The 14210-nt window shown below is 48.3% G+C and overlaps 2 protein-coding genes across 6 annotated transcripts in view; one reads left to right on the forward strand and one right to left on the reverse strand.

Annotated features, from left to right (window-relative positions):
- The window catches only part of AP4S1 (adaptor related protein complex 4 subunit sigma 1), a 59560-nt gene extending 57779 nt beyond the window's left edge, over nt 1-1781 (reverse strand). Inside the window, exon 1 of one of the 2 annotated variants that reach the window (XR_006387083.1) lies at nt 1637-1781. The gene's annotated coding sequence lies outside the window, so the exon portion shown is untranslated. The remainder of the gene's footprint in view (nt 1-1636) is intronic. The other variant, XM_044272528.1, reaches the window with a different exon arrangement.
- A 66-nt stretch (nt 1782-1847) lies between these two features.
- STRN3 (striatin 3) overlaps nt 1848-14210 on the forward strand; it is an 83702-nt gene continuing 71339 nt past the window's right edge. For 3 of the 4 annotated variants that reach the window (XM_044272523.1, XM_044272524.1, XM_044272525.1), the window contains exon 1: nt 1849-2340. In XM_044272523.1, the coding sequence (XP_044128458.1) occupies nt 2116-2340 (225 nt within the window). In that variant the 5' untranslated portion in view covers nt 1849-2115. Of the gene's footprint in view, nt 2341-14210 lie in introns of all 4 variants that reach the window. The other variant, XM_044272526.1, reaches the window with a different exon arrangement.

Below are 14210 nucleotides of genomic sequence, written 5' to 3' on the forward strand. Positions count from 1 at the left end.
CCCCAAAAGTTGAAGTCCCAGATTGGGACAAAAAATAAAGTAAAAAAAAAGTTACAAAAGAAAATTAAAAGTTTGAAGTAAAATAAAAATATCCTTTTGCCAAAATCAAGGGAAATTATAATTTTTTTATATAAGGAAAAAAAGAAAAGTACACATATTAGGTATCACCGCGTCCGTATAGACCGACTCTGTAAAACTATCACATGACCTAACCCCTGAGGTAAACACCGTAAAAAAAATAAAAAAATAAAAACTGTCCTAAATAAACCATTTTTTGGCCACCTTAAATCACTAAAAGTGCAACACTAAGCGATCAAATAGGCGTATACCCCCCAAAATAGTACCAATCTAACCGTCACCTCGTCCCACCAAAAATTAGCCCTTACCTAAGACAATGGCCCAAAAAAATAAAAAATATGGCTCAGAATATGGAGAGTTTTTTTTGTTTCAAAAATGCTGTTATTGTGTAAAACTTAGGTAAATAAAAAAAAGTATACATATTAGGTATTGCCGCGTCCGTAACAACCTGCTCTATAAAAATACCACATGACCTAACCCTCTCAGGTGACCACTGTAAAAAAAAATGATGATTTCTTTCAGCCATCTTTTGTCTCTTACAATGTTTTTGTCAGTGAAATAACACCCCCTTGCAATGGGTGCCAGTACAAAAAATGCTCCCTTATAATGTGTGCCAGTACAAAAATGCTCCCTTATAATGTGTGCCAGTACAAAAATGCTCCCTTATAATGTGTGCCAGTACAAAAAAAAAAAACATGCCTCCTGTAGAACAAATGTCCCCATAGTGGCCACCTTACCTCCCTTATTATGTGCATTAAGTACAAACAATGCCCCCTTATGTGCCAGTACAAAAATGTCGGTACAAAAAAACTACTCTGTTTTAGTATCCCCATAGGGGCCCCCTAATAATGTTGTGCCAGCACAAAAATGCTCCTTTTTACAGCCGCAATGTTCCCAAAGTGCTTTCTCCAGTTACAAAATAATGACCCCCACCCTATTGTGGTCCAACCCCAAGCTGCCAAATAAAACGCAGTGATGCAGTGTAAGGCACAGACCTCTTCTGGTCTGTGGCCTGAACTCTATGCAGCTCGGCTCAGGCAGTGATAGTGATGACATCATAGGCTACAGCCTATTAGAGGGGACATCACTCCCATGCCAGTCACAGCAGTCAACTCTTTTGCTGTTCTGAGTACGGCAATGCAGTTGAACAAGTAGAGATGAGCGTTTGCACAATGGAAGCGCTCATTGCCCTTTCGCTGCCCCCCACTTGCCCCTACCTGGTGCCGCCTGAGCCAATCACCTCACCTGGCCTCATTGGCGGTGCACCCCTGGCTCCATCACCTTCATCCCATAAAAAGTGATGGTGCTATAGTGCTGCTGGCTCCTGTTGGGGGTAGCAGCCCCCACACATCAGTGTCTGACCTGAGAAACCTGTCTGAACCCCGCAAAGGGGGCGAATTCTCCTGCACTCTTCTCTCCTCAGTGCTGGAAAATACACTTCTCAATACACTGGCCTGGAATTGCTGACGTCACCGCCACTTCTGCACAATGACGACACATCAGATACATATGGGAAGTATATTGAGAAGCGTATTAGTGTCTGCGACAGCGCGATTACCTGCTCCTCTCTGCGGCCTGTCACGTTATATCGTGCCTGCTCTGCAGTGATGTCACCATCAGGTCACAGAGATGCCGGTGTTCTGTCCAGCACAAGTTACAGCTTCGCCAGTGACGTCACTACCCAGACCTCCATCAGAAAGGAGGAGCTACGGCACGTGACCCAAGTTGCCTTTGTGACGTCAGTGCGCGAACCTCGCGCATGCGCAGTGACGCCGCCTAGCGGGAGGCGGCGAACGAGGCCGGTTACCCAGCGTGCCCTGCGGAGTTACCGGGCCCGTGGGGGGGGTGTTGAAACATGGCGGCCCTCAGTAAAGTGATCGGAGGAAGACTGTAGAACGGGCAGTCACCGTCTCTCTCGGGGCTCGGCTTAGGAGGCCGTTCCTCCTCCTCCTCCAGCCGGGGCTGGTTCCTCACGTGATTCAACCGGGCACCTTCAACCTCTCACCCGGCCCCGAGTCACTGGGGGACTGGCGCTAGATGGAGGATCTCCCGGCGGCTGGTGGAATGGCTGCTTCTGCAAGGCCGCAGGTCGGGGGTCCTAGTCAGGCCCAAACACAGGGGGCCCCCTCCGAGCCGGGCTGTGAGCTGTCTGCTCGGCCGCCCCAGTACACCATCCCGGGGATCCTGCACTACATCCAGCACGAGTGGGCTCGCTTCGAGATGGAGAGGGCGCACTGGGAAGTGGAGCGGGCCGAGCTGCAGGTGAGTGCGGCAGGAAGCGGCCGGCCACTGCGGAGGCCATCTTGGGGGTTAGTGTGGCCTCGGCCGTGCCACCAGGGCAGCTGCTGGGTAACTTGTGCTGCCACACTGTGCCCGCGGTGGGGACCTGCTAATCGGCAGTATGACTGTCCTGCCGAAGGGTCTCTCTTCTGGCAGATTTACTGGTGCAGAGGAAAACTGCTTTCGTTGCCCCTAGCAACCAGATTCCAACTTTTATTCAGCAGAGCTCCTTTGGGAAATGAAAGGATCAATCTGATTGGTTGCTTTGGGCACCTATGCCTGATTTCAATAAATCGCCCCCATGGTGGACTTCACAAGAACGTGTAAAAACTCGTAATGCCTGGTTAAAGATCATGGTTAAAAAAAAAATAAATAATTAGCAGGCTTGACCCAAATAGTTAATTTTCTATAGTTCTTCAATGCGGTTGTCTATCGGCATCCATGGAAATCTGTTTTCCCAGCCTTCCGCAGTCTGTCCCCTCATTTCAGCAGCCAGTTGATGGGCAGGATGACAGGCCACGGTCCGCAGAGAGCAGGCTGCCGCAACCCATTGGCTGTAAAGTGTTCTGGCTGCTTTCCGGCTCCAAAGCCGTTGTGTGCAAAGTTTGTTTGCTTGTTCACACATGCAGGAAGTACAGCTGATATCTTAGAGGCGGTTGTTCTTCGGAGGGTTTTTTAGGAGCCTGTGGCACAGATTGGGGAAGACAGCACCGAGTGTCACAGTCGGTGGACGTGAACAGACCCCATTGTAAGTCAGTGCTTCGTAAGGTGCTGCAGGGTTCCATCATGTGATCTGGCAGATTGGTGCGGCGTCGGTTAGGCCACGGTGCTGATGTGAACAGAGCCGTAACGCTGCATTATAACCCATGGGCACATGGGTTTAAAGCTTCGTTCACACGTCCATGCTCAAATCTGTGAAAAGGTGGTCAGGGATGCCTCCGTGAAGGATCTGTGTGTTTGTTTTTTGCTGCCCATGTGTCATCAAAAATAATTTTCAAAGCATCTCTTCCCAATGATCCGTAAGACATGGATGGCGTATGTGTTGCCTCCACGGATGGACAAAATACGGATGTGTGAATACACACATTACAATGATGAATGGGTACATGTGCGGTCCTTGGAGAACACATCCATCACTGGCAGGTGACTAGACGTCTGTATGGAGACCAGTCTGCTGCTCTTCTGTGTGGCGGATACTGCTGAACAGAGGAACGCTCTTTCTACGTGAGCCCCTAGTTGTAATGGGGGCCATAGCATAAAGTACCATGGGGTACACATAGGCCAGTGCTTTTTCCTATAGTACGCAAGCACGGCTACTGCTGCTGGACTGCAGGGTGGTCGTAACCATGGAAACGAGCTGTGTATAATGAGATGGAAAAATGAATCCAGCTAGCAAAGGAGGTAACATGGGTAATCACAGTACATTAGTAAGTGCCTGGTATTAACTGCATCTACATGCTAAATGTTGGTTGCTGAAGTGACACAACCCCTTTAAGCAGAGCGGACATGTCCACATTGGTGACGTGGCCTCATGCATGTTGATTGGCCTTGTTAAATCTTCTGATGCACTTTCCTATTGAAGTCAATGGAGATATCGGTGGCATTTTGATAGCAGATTATGATGCAGAAAACAGTAACTTTCCGCAGCAGGTTTTGTCCATGTGAAGGAAGGCCACGGAAGCACTATGGGGCACAGTGTGTGAGCCCTAGTCACGGCACACAGCTCTGAGGGTCATTCAAGGAAACCTGTCATCAATTTTCGGACCGTACTGAGGGCAGTATAAAATAGTGACAGAAATGCTGATGTCAGCGGCGTGTCACTCATGAGCTAAGTGGTAAGTGGTTGCTGAGAACCAGCATCATAATCATTGCAGCCCAGGCCTTGAAGAGTCAAATCTCCCTGAGAAGAGTCCTGGTTATTCCTAATCTCCGGCTCTCACCCGTCTGCTGATGATTGGCAGTTCTCTTCTAGAGAGAAAGGGAGAAAACTAGGGAGAAGCCTGTCAGCCATCAGCAGGTGGGCAGGAGAGCAGGATCCATGAATAACCAGGACTCTTCTCAGGTGGCCGGGACTCTTTTCCAGGCCCAGTCTGCATGATTGTGATGTCGGTTCTCGACAACCACTTACTTTTAGCTTTCAAATGACAGATGCTGAAATCTACTCACCTGTCTCTGCTTTGTGCTGCTGTTAGTATGGGCAGCATAAAGGTGATGACAGGTTCCCTTTAAATGGCACATTTCACAAACATTGTTTTGAATAGCAGGATAGCCCCGCACATGTTGCCTCTGCAGAGCAGGATAGCCCCGCACATGTTGCCTCTGCAGAGCGGGATAGCCCCGCACATGTGGCCTCTGCAGAGCGGGATAGCCCCGCACATGTGGCCTCTGCAGAGCGGGATAGCCCCGCACGCGTGGCCTCTGCAGAGCGGGATAGCCCCGCACGCGTGGCCTCTGCAGAGCGGGATAGCCCCGCACGCGTGGCCTCTGCAGAGCGGGATAGCCCCGCACGCGTGGCCTCTGCAGAGCGGGATAGCCCCGCACGCGTGGCCTCTGCAGAGCGGGATAGCCCCGCACGCGTGGCCTCTGCAGAGCGGGATAGCCCCGCACGCGTGGCCTCTGCAGAGCGGGATAGCCCCGCACGCGTGGCCTCTGCAGAGCGGGATAGCCCCGCACGCGTGGCCTCTGCAGAGCGGGATAGCCCCGCACGCGTGGCCTCTGCAGAGCGGGATAGCCCCGCACGCGTGGCCTCTGCAGAGCGGGATAGCCCCGCACGCGTGGCCTCTGCAGAGCGGGATAGCCCCGCACGCGTGGCCTCTGCAGAGCGGGATAGCCCCGCACGCGTGGCCTCTGCAGAGCGGGATAGCCCCGCACGCGTGGCCTCTGCAGAGCGGGATAGCCCCGCACGCGTGGCCTCTGCAGAGCGGTGGGCACTCCCTGATGTGCGGCAGTTATTTGCAGCTTTTTTATGCTCGGTAGTCTTGCTTTATTTTTGACGAGACCTAAGCAGCCTTTAAGGTTTTCCAAGTATGTGCAGTTGTCCTAGACCAGCAGATGAGCAGTGACTTGGTTCTAAGTATGGGACTAACAGAAATAGTTCAGTTCAGCCCTTTCTGTGTGTGCAGCGGAGATCCAATAGATAGAAGCTGACTAATGCAAATAACATATATTTAAACATGCCCTGAACAAGTCAGCGGCGCGGCCTCTGCTACATTTGTGCAGTCGTTTGTCTCTGATGTCCCCTGAGTTCAATGAACTGATCACCAAATACACAAAGGTCTGTGCCCTCGATAGCGCGGTGACTTATCGCTCAGGTATGTGCCAGGGTGTGACGTGACTCATCAGAAACTGAATGAGTGTTACCTCTCGGACCCTGTTAGGACTGGTCAATGTGTAGCTCATGGCCACACACAGCAGCCGAAATGTGGAGAATATAGTGAGGTGATAAAATATAGTAGTCCACTTCTCAGTGCAAGGGGGCTGTCGCACAACCGGAATTTCGTTCCACATTCGATCCACCTGTTTTTGCCTATCGGATGTGGTTCCACTATTCAGCATGCCCCAGGGTATGTTTCGCTGTGGCTCATGTAAAGCATGTGGCTATGTTACTCACCAAAAACAATACTTCTTCCATTACAAATCTAATCTATAATATCGGGTATTTTGTTACCTGTAAAATGAAAAAGGTTGTGTGCTTATGTCAATGCCCCACCCCATGACTGTATCAGCACTGCGCCACCAATGATAATTACCTCTTAATACAGGAGGCGGGTACTAGCAGCAAATCAGCGGCAGTTACCCCCTCAGGTGCCGCACCTGAGGGGTTAACTGCCGCTGATCGCAGCTCCCTGAGGCAGGGTATCGGCAATGCGATTCTGCTGCCTCCTGTATTATGTTTTAAAGACAAACTTATATGGGTCCAGACTTTCAGTATTAGGCTACACAGAGCGGAGTCCAGGGATGTCCCAGCACTTACTATTATTCCTGGGCGCCGCTCCGTTCGCCCGCTGTGCCTCCATTACCGTCTCCTGCTCCATATGCTAATTACTATCGGAGCAATGGACAGGAGACATCAGCTTCTCTAGTGGACGTTCCTTCTCCCTGGCTGTAGCGCTGTCCAATCGCAGCGCATGGAGAAGGAACGCCCAGGAGAGAAGCTGCTGTCTCCTCCCCATTGCTCCGATAGTAATTGGCATATGGAGCAGGAGAGGAGACCGTAATGGGGCACGGCGGGCAAACGGAGCGGCACCCAGGAATAATGGTAAGTGCTGGGACATCTCTGGGCGCCGCTCTGTGTAGAAATAGTCCTATCATTGGTGGCGCAGTGTGTCCGCCCCTCTCTCCGTTCATTGGTGGCAGCAGCAGCACAGGGCTGAAGGAGAGACTGCTTCCTTCTCCCCTGTGCTGCTGAGGGAACATGAGCGCGCTGACAGCAGCGCTTTCATGTTCAGAGATACTAGACTGCGCAGACCCGCAGCCCAGTATCGAAAAAAAAATGGAAATCCTGGTATCGTATCGATACCGGAACAAAAGTATCGATTGGGTATCGACATTTTGACACCCGCAACAACCCTACTTCTGACGGACTTTCCTGCCACTCGCTCGCTGCTCAGCCTGGGCGTCAGAGACTTCACCATGGGAGCAAGCGAGGAGGAGCCTGGTCGGCCTCTGCGGGAGGCAATTGGTGTGTATTGATGCAGGGGTGGGCGGCCGCGGACGCAGTTTTTGAAGCAGTCAGCGCATATAACCGTTTTTTTAATACCATTGTATATTGTGAACACCGGTATATCGCTCAACACTACGGTGATCTGTGTCCCATTCACCGCTGCAGCTCTGGGCTCTGTTTGTGTAGGTGCTGTGGTTCTGGGATACACTCCACAGTTTCCTCTCAGCCCTGGCCACAGCATGCTTGCTGTTTGTTTTCTGCAGCACTTCCTTAAGGGCTGGCACGCGTCGCTTCCTGTGCTTTATGGTTTAGGTCATGTGACCTCGCTGACCAATCCCGGCCCTCCTGCGGATATATAAGTGGCTCATCCCCCTTCCCAGATGCCTCAGTGCCAAGGTCCTTGTGCTCTGCTAAGGATCCTGATAACCACTTGTGTTCCTGACTCGTATTTGTGTTATTGGGGATTCTGCTAACCGTCTGATCCCTGCCTGTTTGCCTTGACTCTCCCGTTGCCGACCTAGATATGCCTGACCTGTGCTGCCTGCCCTGACCTTTTGCCTGTCTGACTACGCCTCTGCCTCATCCTTCGGTTCTGCACTGTTGCTCCTGGTAACAACTCCACCTGCCTGATTACACCTGTCCTTCTGGTACCTCCTGGACCAGCTGCCTCATGTGCCTATCCTCCTCAAGAGTTAGCGACCTTGTGTTCCCCTCCGAAAAGTCTATCCACACCTTTTAGGGGTACTGTGAAGATTAGAGGGGTTCACTTAGACAATGCCCTTAGAGGAGGTAGGACACGTGGCACAGTAGGTTCACACCCGCTGGTTCGTGACACTCGATTAAATTGAGTAACTCGACACAAATTTTTTGCATTGAGGATTTTTTAGTGTCATGTGGCCACGGAGCGTGAGTGAAACTCTGTGTTCACCTGCCGGCCTGCACCACACTGCGCTGGATCCCGATACCTCGTTAGGACATTGGGCCAGTAAGTGCACACTATGACCTGACGCTGTGTGATTTCCGGAGGACAGTGCAGCGCGCAAAGAGGAGGCTGGAAGAGCTGCAGAGTGTCGGCGGCGCCCCTACAGGGAAGGTATTTCACCTGTGCTGGGGACTGATGGCTGGGAGCATGAGGTGGTGGCACTGGGGGAGCTGAGGGCACGGAGGACTGATGGCATGGGGGGGGCTGATGCCCACCCTCTTGTCTCCTGGGTTTGCTTCCCCACCTTCCTTTCTACTGGTCTAACATGTTCCGTTTATGTGGTTGTATTAATTTCGATCTGTTGCGTGCAGGGTGGATTTGATTTAAATCAAACTGATTTAAATCACTAGCCAGTAAGGCTTGATTTAAATCATAGTTTTTTACATAAAGACTCATTCTTGCTGGTATAACTTATAATATGCAAGTAGATGAAAATTTTTAGAATAATAACTTTTCATATTAGTTTGATTAGGTTGATCCTGCATTTATAGGTTTATAGAAGTTAGGATTAAGGTATTTTTCTCAACTCTGTTCGTGTTATAACATTTTGGCTGTGAAGAAGAGGCATGTGATCTCTGCTGAGTCAAATTCAGTTTTGAAAACTGCAAAAGTAAACCAAGCATCTGTGATAATATCTTGTAGGCAGAGAAACTGCCCAATAATCCTAACAAAAACCTCTGGAAGAGCATGACATTGTGAATGGATTAATGGAATTTATTTACCCCAAAAAATTAAACGTATACAGCCTTATTCTACATAATGAAAAATATAATCTTTATTTCATGATGGAATAACCTTTGGATGGTAATATATTTTCCCCAAAAAGCATTTTATATAAAAAAAATCTGATTTAAAAAAATAAATAAAAATCATAGATTTTTATCAACACTGGTTGCGTGGTCTCTTTATCTAACTAAACACATGGGGACAGATTTATCATTAGCTCAAGTCAAAATAATGGAGTGAAAAAGTCACAAATCTTTGCGCAATCGCTAAAACTGCACAAAAATGTGCGACTTATCGGCTCTGCGCTATGCTCGCCAGTTTTGTCTGAAAGTGGGCGTGTTTTCTTATATAAAATGAATCTCTAGACAGATTTACTACTGCGACAATTTAAAAAGTTGCAAAAAATTGTGCTATTTCACTCCAGTGAGGACCATGCTGATCTAATGCGACTTTTTACTATAACATGCAACTTTTTCGTAAAGACGTGTGACTTTTGTAAAGCTGCTTACTGAAAGAGAAACTGCTACCGTCAAACCACATTTATTACAGTATTAAAGGACCATTAATAAATCTGACTTAGCCAAAAGTGACTGGACATATGGAAGTGTGATGATAAATCTGGCCCATGGTGCTAGGGCCGGTGTCTTGCAGTATCTGTTCTGATAATTACCCTATTGGCTGATTTTGTCTCCTGATGAACCCGACTGGGTGAAACGCGTCAGCCCACTTAGAGATTACTAGGGTGCTGACAGGGGTAGTTTCCTGTGCAGGGTTCACCCACAATCAGGGTGATTCCCTGTGGTCAGGGGTAGACGAGGCATTTTGGGATAGCTTTGTCTCCCTGTCTTAGCTCTGCTTGCCATCCCTACATTACTTCTGCCAATTTGCCTTTTCTGTCCATTTATTGTTATATTTGTTTGTTAGGAGGGCATTGTTTTGTCCTTCAGGCTTTTCCCTATTTATGGTAGATTATATGATGATGAAGTGTTATGTTTTGAACTCCATGCCTTCTGTGAATTTCCTGGTCTGCATGGTTATACATACAGTCCTGATCAAAAGTTTAAGACCACTTGAAAAATGGCAAAAAAATCATATTTAGCATGGCTGAAACAAGGTTCCAAGTAGAGTGAGACAAAACATTTTTTGAACATTCAATTTATAGAAAATAACAATTAAACTGAAACAGGCTGTTTTTCAGCTGATCAAAAGTTTAGGACCACATGCCTTTTAAAAGGCCAAATCTGTGCAAAGATGTGGATTCATTGTCATTTTCTGTCAGGTAGTCACACGTTGTGATGGCAAAGGCAAAAAAACTCTCCCTTTTTGAACGTGGTCGGGTTGTTGAACTGCATAAGCAGGGTCTCTCACAGCGCGCCATCGCTGCTGAGGTGGGACGCAGTAAGACAGTAATTTGGAATTTCTTAAATGATCCTGAGGGTTATGGAACAAAATAGTCAAGTGGAAGACCCCAAAAAATTTCATCAGCACTGAGCCGGAGGATCCAATTGGCTGTCCGTCAAGACACTGGACGATCCTCGACCCAAATTAAGGCCCTTACTGGTGCTGACTGCAGCCCCGTTACCATCAGACGGCATCTGAGACTGAAGGGCTTCAAAAACAAAAAACGTCTTCAAAGACCTCATCTCCTTGAACGCCACAGAACTGCTCGTTTGGACTTTGCAAGAGAGCACCAAACATGGGACATTCAAAGATGGAAGAAAGTTTTATTCTCTGATGAGAAAAAATTTAACCTTGATGGTCCTGATGGTTTCCAACGTTACTGGCATGACAAGCAGCTCCCACCTGAGATGTTTTCTACGCGCCACAGTGGAGGGGGCACCATAATGGTCTGGGGTGATTGATTATTTTTTTAGTTTTTTTCCTTCAGTTCCAATGGAGCTTCAGGAAGTGCTGGGGCGTCAAACGGCCGCTGGCTATGTCCAGATGTTGCAGAGAGCATTCCTCATGACTGAGGACCTTCGTCTGTGCGGTAACGACCGGATTTTTCAACAGGACAACACTACAGTACACAGGGACTTCTTCCAGGAGAATAACATCACTCTTTTGGCCCATCCCGCCTGTTCCCCTGATCTAAATCCAATTGAGAACCTTTGGGGATGGATGGCAAGGGAAGTTTACAAAAATGGACAACAGTTCCAGACAGTAGATGGCCTTCGTGCGGCCGTCTTCACCACTTGGAGAAATGTTCCCACTCACCTCATGGAAACGCTTGCATATTTTTTATTTTTTTGGAGGTGTGGTCCTAAACTTTTGATCAGCTGAAAAATAGCCTGTTTCCGTTTATTTGTTTTCATTAAATTGAATGCTCAAAAAATGTTTTGTCTCACTCCCATTTCTTCTTGCATGTTGAAGCTCTACTTGGAACCTTGTTTAGCTCCAGCGATGCTAGCTATGATTTTTTTGTTTGCCATTTTTCAAGTGGTCTTAAACCTTTGATCAGGACTGTATATGTAGTGTTTTCTTCTGATTCAGTAAAGTTTATCATTTATACATTTTACGGTATATTTCTCCTCTTTCTGACTTCTGTTGTACACTTGTTGTTATCAGTAATTGATAGCATTCTTTGTGTAAGGCCTCTTTCACCCGAACGTATTCGTTTTGTAGCCGTATTGTGGGCCGCATAACATCTGTTCCACAATACACGGGTCACCAGCCATGTGCATTCTGCATCACGGATGCAAACGTGTTCACTTGAATGGGTTCACAGATCCGGAGATGGGGAACCACACAGAAGCGATACGGAGTGCTTCCGTTCAGCAAAAATATAAAGCTTGTTCCATCTTTTTGCGGAACCCATTCAAGTGAATGGGTCCTCGATCCGCATGCGGCTGCCCCATGGTTTGTGCCTGTGCATTGCGGACCGCGATTCTCGGTCTGCAGCATGGGACCAGCCAGCACACTGCCGTGTGAAAGGGGCCTAATAGTGTATACAGATATAGCTGTGTCACTTAGGGGTTGTCTTAACCTGTACCTGAGTAAAAAAATAAAATAAAAAAAAGTTTGCATAATGGCCGTGCTTCTTTGTACAATCAATACTGTTTGGGCTTCTCTAAAGTCGTCTTCAGCCATGATTCAGCTATGCATTTCTCTGAGAAGCATTTTGCGGAATGGAATTGCGGACCCATTCATTTCTATGGGGCCACACTATGTGTTGCCTATATACGGAATTGCGGATCTGCACTTCTTCCAGGTCCGCAGTTCCGTTCCCCCAAAAACTAGAACATGTCCTATTGCGGACAAGATTAGGCATTTTCTATTAAGTGCCGGCGATGTGCAGTCCGCAAAATGTGGAATGCACAATGCCGGTGTCAATGTTTTGCGGATCCGCAAAACACACACGGACGTGTGAATGGAGCCTTAGGAGATGGGCATCACTCTTGGGCCTCGGCACACGGTCATCGTGCAGCCGTTCCGTGCATTGGGGACTGCAGCGGCTGTGACATATCGAGACCCATTAAACTTGAATGCGGCCGTGATCGTCCCAAAAAAATAGAACAAGTTCTATTTTATTGCGGTGCAGAGGCATGGACAGAAACGCCGTGATGCGGGGAGCACACGGCTGGTGCCCGCATATTGACGTCCGTGTGCGTGAGGCCTTACAGAAAGGAAGGAGGTTCCTGTTCAGAAGTGTAGAAGCAGGTCTTTTATCAGACTGATCTCACTAGTTCTGACAGGTCCCCCCTCTCTCAGCTGACTACTTGGGATGGATCTTCTCTGACAACAGGCAGTGGCGTGTGACCCTTAGTGGCCGTGACTTTACAGCTTTTTTTCAAGTGGATGCAGACATATATTTTAATGAAGTGATAGAATTGAATTTTTCTAGTTTTAACATTCTCTATGAAATAAAATTGTGTGAAAATACAGTGACTCGAAGTATCAAAAGAGGAGAGATTTAAATGTATAAATTACAAGTTTTATCATTTCCCCCAAAACGAGATATTCTGCACAGCTCCTCCTGCTCCTTCACGCTGTCTGCAGACTGACTGCATTTCATGGTGACTAGAGATGAGCGAAACATCCGAAGTCAGTTCGCATAAAACAGTTTCAATACTGTACGGAGCGAGCGCGCCCTACAGTATTAGGCTACATGCCCACGAATGTTTGTTTCTGTGTCCATTCAGTTTTTTGGGGATAGGATGCGGACCCATTCATTCCAAGGAGTCCGCAAAAAATGCAAATTAGAACATGTCCTATTGTCCGTTTTAGCATGGTTACAATGGATCCGCCCCCAAAAAAACGGATGGCATACGGATGTAGTTTCCCCCCCCCCCCTTAAAGGGATTCTGTCACCTCGTTTTAGCCTATAGAGCTGCGGACATGAACGGCTAGATCGCCTCTAGCATGTCCGCAATATATCTGTCCTATAGGGCTGTGTGGTTTTAATTCCTTTGAAAAAGGATTTTTATAGATATGTAAATGAGTCTTGTATGTGTCCAAGGGGCTGTACTAACCTTCCTGGAGCCCAGCTGTGCCCAGCCACTCCTTTTTCTGTCTGTGCGGCGCATTGCTAATGCTTATAGCAGGCATGGACAACCCGCAGCTCTCCAGCTGTTGTAAAACTACAACTCCCACCATGCCCTGCCGTAGGCTGATAGCTGTAGGCAGTCTGGGCATGCTGGGAATTGTAGTTTTGCAACAGCTGGGGAGCCTCAGGTTGTCCATCCCTGGCTTATAGCATTAGCAATGTGCCACACAGACCTGTGAGAAGGAGCGGCCACGGCGCACGTGAGTATAATGCTGTTCACTAACATACCATGGCAGCCAGGACTGCAGTAGCGTTCTGGCTGCCATGGTAACCGATCAGAGCCCCAGCATTACACTGCTGGGACTCCGGTCAGAACTGCCCACTGCCACCAATGATGGGGGGGGGGGGGGGGGGATGGGGACCTGTGGCCACTGCCACCAATGATTAATACTGGGGAGGGAGAGGGGGGGTGGGTTTGAGTTACCAGAGGGGGCTGATAAGGGGCACATGAGAGGCTGGCTGCCATGGTCAGCTCCCTGCTGCTGTGTGCACAGGGCAGCAGGGAGTGTGTAAAGTCCTAGTCACCCTAATAGAGCTCTATCAGAGTGAATATGACAAGGGTTCTAGCCCTTAAGGAGGCAAATAGTTATTAAATAAAAAGTAAAAAAAAGTTTAACCCCCCCCTCCCAAATATAGAAAACAATATATCACTATATATATCGCACATGCTTAAAATTATATTGCAATATAGATTTTAGGCCATATCGCCCACCCCTACTCCGAATCTCCTCCTTTCATCAACTATAGATTGCCGTCATCTCGCGATGCGCGAGCTCATGAATGCGCAGTTCTTTCCCTGAGGCTGATGCCAGCACAGGGAAGGAACACTATGCCGGCACTGCGCATGCACGAGCTCACGCATCGCGAGATTAAGGCAATCTATAGTTGATGAAAGGAGGAGATTCGGAGGACATAGGCGGTGCTGGGCTCCTTCA

The sequence above is a fragment of the Bufo gargarizans genome, chromosome 11 (genome assembly GCF_014858855.1).
Source record: "Bufo gargarizans isolate SCDJY-AF-19 chromosome 11, ASM1485885v1, whole genome shotgun sequence".
NCBI classification, from domain to species: Eukaryota; Metazoa; Chordata; class Amphibia; order Anura; family Bufonidae; genus Bufo; species Bufo gargarizans.